Here is a 7,265-nt window from a genome sequence, read left to right on the forward strand (position 1 = left end):
AAGAAGTCTGTTCATCAGCACGGTAGCTGTCTTTTTGCCGCTCGCCAGAATCTCTGCACCCGCCCACCTCCAAACCCACTGTGGATGGATTGGGAGAATTCCGCCCCATAACTGTCTCCCGATAAAAACAGGATTACATCTCCAGTAAAATTAAATGAATGGAGGATAGTTACCTAGCACACATCATGTGGGTAAAATCAATCCCAGCCACTTATAGCAATACGATCAACTTAGAGGGAAATTACCCAATCACCGCCATTCTGGCCTTTGTTCCTGTTGCCCCTGAAAACATTCAAGTCTGGTAATCAAATTAAGTGGAACAATTGATTGCAGTGATTTCTTGTAAGAAAGAAGTTTGATGGTCATGTGGATACTATTTAAAGGTGACATCCCACACTAACCTGTGTAGGGTTGAGAGTGTGAAGTTCAAGTCTGAAATTCATGAACTCCCTGGGCGGGATTTTCCACGCCACCCGTTGCGTGTTTCACGGCAGTGCAGACAGCCCGCCATTGGCTGGGGTCGGGATCACCTGGTCCTGCCGTTGTCAATGGGGTTCCCTGCTGAATGCACTTTTCGCTGCCGTGAACCCCGCAACAGGAGTGCAGCATCGGTGGGACCAGAAGATCCCACCGGTGTGAATGGCCGGAAGGTTTCTGCCCCAGTGTGCGCAGGCCTCTCTCCCAGCTGTGAGTTTTGGTGCCAGCTGTGTTTGTCTGAGATAGTGGTGACCCGATAGCAAGGATTGTTGCTGGTTCCCTGCGTAAGAACACAGGCCCATAAGAGTGTACAGTTTGTGCAGAGCTTTTCTGATGTGTATGTCGTCCAATAACATCCATGTTATTCAATATACAGGACAAAGAAATTAGCACAAGTATACCAGTACTGGATCTGATCGATGCCATTCAGCCCGGGTCAGTCAGGTATGACCTTGTGAAGACTGGAGATCTGACTGATGAAGAGAAACTTCAAATGCCAAGTGAGTAGCCTATACGCTAGCAGCATAATTTCAGGAAAAGGTATATAATCAGAGGAAAGGAATGGAAGGGCTTGTTGATAGCATAAGCTCTGACATAGACCTGTTGGGCAGAATAATTCTATGTAATTCTGGTATTGTTGGATAAAGCAGGGACATTATTAATTTCCTCACTGAAAGGACAAGATCCTCTATTCTCCCCATGGCGTGTTCCCTGGCAGCTGGAGACGGTCCCCATTGGCAGGATCTTCTGGTTCCGCTGCTGTCAATGGGATTTCCCATTCAATCCACCCAACACCTGGTGCGCCGTCGGCAGGGCTGGAAGATCCTGCAGACGTGAACAGCCAGAGGATTTGACCTAAGTGGTTAAAATAGAGCTTCAGGATGTAATTGCTATGAAATTTGACTTTACTTTGAATTTTGTTCATCCAAAACTCTACTGTCTGTACATGTTCCAAATCTCGTTAATCCATGCCCCCTGTGCTTGCTGGTCTTCACTGCCTCCCTGCCGAACAACACCTCAATTTGATGATCCTCACCCTGGTTTTCAGATTTCTCAATGGCCTGTCCATCCCTCCCCCAGCTTTACAAGTCTTTGAGATCCCAGTGCTCCTCCAATTCTGGCCCCTTGTGCATTCTTGATTGTAATCAGCCCACCAGCGGTGGCATTAATTTGATCTGCCAAGGCCCTAAGCTCTGGAATTCTCTTGTGAAACCCCTCCGTCTCTCTCCTTTAAGTTGTTCCTTAAAACCTACTTCTTTGATCATTCTTGTGATGTTTCCTTATATGGCTCAGCATCAAGAATGGTTTTTTTTGTGTTGACATTGCTCTTGTGAAAGTATAATGGGAGTTTGTACTATGTTAAATGTGCCAGATAAATTACTCATGGTGCTGCTTGGAGTTAGTTTCAAGTTGCTCTTTATTGTATGTTTTTGGCCAATTGCAAGATTAACCCTTTATAAGAAAGAGAATGTAGTTAGTCATCCCTCAATTTGGATACTGCAGAGATTCACTGCACCTGCTATTCAGACTGTGTCCTAGGCCTGACTGGAGAACTCCAGATCCCAATGCCATGTACTGGAGCAGACAGAGGGCAACATTTGGGGTGTCAACATGTAACAGGAAGATGACATAGAAGAGAGGATTTCAGATTCTTGAAACCTTTTTAAATAAAATTTATTTTCAAGATGTGGCATCACTGGCTAGGGCAGCATCTATTGCCCATCCCTAATTGCCCTTGGAAAAGGTGGTGGCAGCCTTTTGTGAACCGCTTGCAATTCCTATGGTGTAGGTACATCCATTGTGCTGTTAGGGAGGGAGCTCCAGGATATTGTTTTGACCCAATGGCAGAGTATGGTGGGTGATATAGTTCCAAGTCATTATGGTGAATGACTTGAAGGAGAACATCTAGGTGGTGGCATTCCCATGTATCTGCTTAGGTGGCTTTACAGAATGGATGACCATCACCTATTAAGTGGAATGTGACAAGTGTTGTTCTCCCAGTATCTGCACTAGAGCCTCCACTTTTCCCCATATATATATATATATGTATACATATATATATCATTGAATTCAGTGAAGAAATAGAGAGAGTATATCCAAGTTTACAGATGATGCCAATTAGGCACAGTAAATTTTCAGCATGGAAGCAGGAAGCTACAAGGGGGCATAGATAGATTAAGTGCTGGAATTCAAATATAGGGAAATAATGCTTTCTTTGTTCAGAGTCTTGGTGACACCCTCATCAGAACTGGTTATTAAGTGATACCTTTACTTTTCCCTTTAAATTAGAAATCATAAGAAATGGAACCAGTTGCACCTAGAATTGTTGAAACGTGGTGCATCCATCCTGAATATCCCTAAAGATCTCACCTATTGAAAACTCCCAATTCCTTCATCCAACCAATGGTGGACATGCCTTCACTGCCTCAGCCTGAAATATTTTAAATTCCCCCTGCAAGCCTGCCTGTCCACCTCTCTTTCCTCCTTTGAACCTCCCTCCTTAGCCAAACTTTTGGTCACATGTCCTTATATCTTTCTTGTGGTTTTGTGTCACTTTTAGTCTAATTATGATCCTGTGAATAACCTTTGACCATTTTAGGATGGTGCTGTATAAATTCAAGGTGTTGTTTGATGCCCGAGGGCCTGATCATAACAAGGCAGGAAATAAGAAGGATAAGTTCAAAAAGTCAGAAGTCTACAATTCCTACAATAATTTAGCGTACCATTTCATTCAGCACTGCTTGTTAAGTTTCTGCGGCACTCCGAACTACCATTCAGATCACAAGAAGTGTCAGAAATCTGCCAGCAATATTTAAATTAGTGCAGTTGCACAGCACGTTCAATAATTTAACTGGAACAATGAGGTTGCTTTTATTAAAAACTTGTGCCCGGCCCAAATACATTTGATTCTGTTGTTTTTTTCTCCAGGTACGCCATTTCAATGGCAAGAAAAATTGGAACTCGAGTCTATGCTCTTCCAGAGGACCTAGTTGAAGTAAACCCGAAAATGGTTATGACTGTTTTTGCATGTTTGATGGGAAAAGGAATGAAGAAAGTCTGAAAGATCTGACCCAAGTTAAATTGATCTATTTTCTTTTCACTAGTTCCTAGCCTGGGTGCAACTTTCAAATGTAGGACATTTGCTTCAATTTGCTCCTGTTTTGTCACAACCATTTTAACTGGCTTTGCTACTGCTGAGATAATCATGGTCGATCGAAGATCCATGTTTCCCCAGTGATTGTAAAGAAAAACCCTTCAGCAGGATGCTTACTAGAACGCATGCTGAGCTATGGAACCTTTATGCATACTCGAAACTTCCTGCACTAAAACAAAACGGGTTGCAACTGGTGCTTAAATAATACCAATTACAATACTTACCCATTGACCAAACCATTTACCTATTTCAACAAGTACCACTTGAGTAGTGTCAAAAGAACTTATTTGTCGGCAAATGTTTTCCGAGCTTGTTCTACTGTGCCATTGTGATGCAGTGGAAGAAGCCCTGAGGACATTTGCTCCTTCTGGAAAGTGACCCAGGTTTTGCCCGAGCATGATATTGTGCTACATATCCGGTTAGATTTGTTTGTGCATATTTAGGTTTAAAATATGTTGCCTACAAAGTTGCTGGAAGTGCGAGCTGACAATGTAGAGAGGGAAACGGGGCATCTGGAACCTTGGTGAACAACAGGTCCAAGTATCTATCTTCTTAACCAATAAAACTAAAGAAGGAACTGCAAAAGTTGGTGAATTCAATATCAGATCAGGCGCCATAAGAAACATAAAGGGGAGGGGAATATTGGATTGAGAGATGGAAGAAAAGAGAAAGGAAAATGAATTAAAATTTGTCATTATATTTAATGTTGCCTAGAACACTTCACAAGCTGAAAGAATGAGATGCCTAACTTATAATTGTTCACTTTCTATGCCAGAGAGGTTAATTGGCTAATAATTATCACATCAAAATGATTCTTGTGTTGTTAATTACTAAACTTCAGTACAATGGACATTCAATGTTTAAATGCAGAAACTTGGTGGAAATCACAAGGAAATTTAAGTGTGAAGTGCATATTTGTGAGGTTAACCACAAAGCAACACAAATTGGCTAGAAATTAGGGGCAGTTTGACATTCACAAGAAGTTTTTCTCTTGCCACAAGTTGCTGGCTAATTTGCAAATTGATAACAGGGTGCGTCAGTCAGATACTGTTAATTTTCTCAGAATAACCTGGCCCATTCTGCTTTGTCAATAATATTTCTATTGCAGATTGATGTTATAAACCAGCATTTCTGTTATAGCTAGATTCAGACCTTAAATTTAGCAGCTTCAATGTGCTTCACAAAGATCAAAGCATATGTTAATTGTAGCGTGTGTAGTCCCTACATATTCACCCAGATCCATTATTGGCAATGGGGAATGAACATGCAACCCATTTCTATGATATTCCCTTGTCATTTACAGTATAGGTGTTGGCCCATTTATTTTAAGCGGGTTAACACTTCTACGATAGGATTTTCAGCAGGATTTTCTATCCATTAATCCTGCAAACAGTGCACCCTGGGCAATATCCTCTAGCTAAATACTGGAAATTGGTCTTACTTTCTAAACAAATGAGCTTGCATTTGTGCACATAGAATGTCTCTTTGGTCAGTCCTTCTCTGAATCCAGAAACAATTGAACAGTATTGAATGTAAACTAACCAAAATGGCCCCTAATGTGTTGTCTCATTTACAGCAATGCTAGAAAATCTAAATTACTGCATTTCATTTTCATAACTAACTTTTCTACGCCAAAAAAAGTGTGTTTTTATATTTTGGTTATGTAAAATTCATTTAAAAATGGCAGCTTTAAGCATAAGATGCTGTTTATTTAAGGTACTTGCTAAGCTAGAAATTCATGCCTTCATATAAATATCCTGATTAATTAAATTTTTTAAAATGGTTTGACATCTTGCAAGTAAAGCAAAATAAAATTGTATATCTACATTTTTTTCCATCTTTCTCTGCCCTGCAAATGGGAATCTTGGTTTATTTAATAAGGACACGGTGTGTCCACACTGAGTAAAATAAAGAAACATAGTTTTATTTATGCCACGATATGTACACTGCCCGGTAGATCCCTACTGGATTCCTGATCTGGTCGGTCGGTTCCTTTTATACAGAGGTTACTAGAGATTCCCCACTCCTAGCAGGGAGCTCATACTCCACAAGGACCACGGGAAAGATAATCATTCCCACCCCGTTCTGGCTATTACAGTTTATTTTTGTTTTTCGTTCCACTCTAGCCAGAGACATTCATTAAGTGTAGCACTCTCAATACTGTCCCAACTGCTATCAATTAATACAGAGCAGCTACTACTGATAGCTCTGTCAGCTGAGCTAGAAGGTTGTGGACTCAAATACTAGTAACTTGAACATATCATCCAGATTAGTACTTCAGTGCAGCGCTGAAGGAATGCTGTACTGTAGGAGGGGAATCTTACAGAGGAGGTGTTAAACTAAGGCCCTGACTGATTATTGTTGAGAGCACAAAAGATCCCATGGCCACTAGTCGAAGAATTGTTTCCCCTCAAATGAACACCATAAGGACAGGGTATTCGCCTGGTTTTCTGTTTGTGAGACTTGGTGGGAAAATTGGCTGCCTGTAACAGTGCCTATATTCCAAAAGTAATATACTTGAGGCCGAATGGCCTCCTTCTGCACTGTAAATTCTATGAAACTGGCTGCCAAGTGCTCTGCTATATCATTCTTACTGAAAATGTTTTACAAACCTCATTAAACCTGCGAGGTTCCTCATGGGTATGGCAAAGTACCACATGGAGCTTGCCGAGTATATCAGGAGACAATCCCTAATTTAGCTACAGTGATTTCAGGTTCAGTCCAACTATGTGATGGAGGAGGATCTACAGGGCATGTCCCTGTTGGGCCTTTGAGATAATTATGTGGGTGTATCAGTTTGCATGACATAACACACTCTTTTGGCTTGGCAGAATACGTTTACACTGGATTTTACAGCATAGAAACAGACCATCCAGCTCAACAGGTCTGTGCCAGTGTTAAAGCTCCGTTTGAACCTCCTCCCACCTTACTTCATCTCCCTTTCATTCGCTTGTATTGCTTCACCATGTGTACCTACAGTCAACCCAAAGAGATTGGAATTGTGAAATCAGTTTGACATATCCTGACATAAACATTATGTGGCTCAGGGAAAGACTAATGTACTCCTTGATAGGTAAAGAGCACGGTCCTTACTTACTTAGTCTCTTCATCCCCTTGAGGGACATAAGGTTGCTATGAGCTTGCGCCACCTTTCTCTATCTGAAGAACATAGTACAGCTGTGATAAAACAGACAGACATGAACAGCGATCCAACTTCAGACTGACTCTATGTCTATGTTCCATGCATGATTGACTGGCTGACCTTTCCGTGCAGGACATTCGTTTAAATAATAGAACACATTGAAATGAAGCATGGCAGGAATTTCTGTCTGTATAGAACAGAATTATGTTGATAACACCTTTTCCCCCATTTGGATTGAGCCTGAGGATCCATGCATGATGTAGCTCCTAAGAGGGCCGAGGGATTTGTTTTTGATACTTTTCATGGCCTGCTATATTGTGTGTTTTTCTTTTTTTTGTAATTTTTACAATTTTTTGAGTTTAATATTTTTATTGGAACAGAAGGTAAGCATCTAAACTAGTTGAATACTGTCTGTTAATTCATTGGAAAGCTGGCTACAATCAACACATTTAGGAAACTTCATAGAACAGGAAAAGCTGAAGAGAGGAGCTC

General features: G+C 41.1%; 1 protein-coding gene across 8 annotated transcripts in view; it reads left to right on the forward strand.

The window, feature by feature from the left end:
* Nucleotides 1–5,456, forward strand: part of lcp1 (lymphocyte cytosolic protein 1 (L-plastin)) — a 114,223-nt gene extending 108,767 nt beyond the window's left edge. For 5 of the 8 annotated variants that reach the window (XM_038802661.1, XM_038802666.1, XM_038802665.1 and 2 more), the window contains 2 exons: nt 854–977; nt 3,406–5,456. In XM_038802661.1, coding sequence (XP_038658589.1) covers nt 854–977; nt 3,406–3,467 — 186 coding nt within the window. In that variant the 3' untranslated portion in view covers nt 3,468–5,456. Of the gene's footprint in view, nt 1–853; nt 982–3,405 lie in introns of all 8 variants that reach the window. The other 3 variants (XM_038802668.1, XM_038802669.1, XM_038802663.1) reach the window with 2 other exon arrangements.
* Nucleotides 5,457–7,265: the final 1,809 nt, after the last annotated feature.

The sequence above is a fragment of the Scyliorhinus canicula genome, chromosome 7 (assembly GCF_902713615.1).
Source record: "Scyliorhinus canicula chromosome 7, sScyCan1.1, whole genome shotgun sequence".
Classification (NCBI taxonomy): Eukaryota; Metazoa; Chordata; class Chondrichthyes; order Carcharhiniformes; family Scyliorhinidae; genus Scyliorhinus; species Scyliorhinus canicula.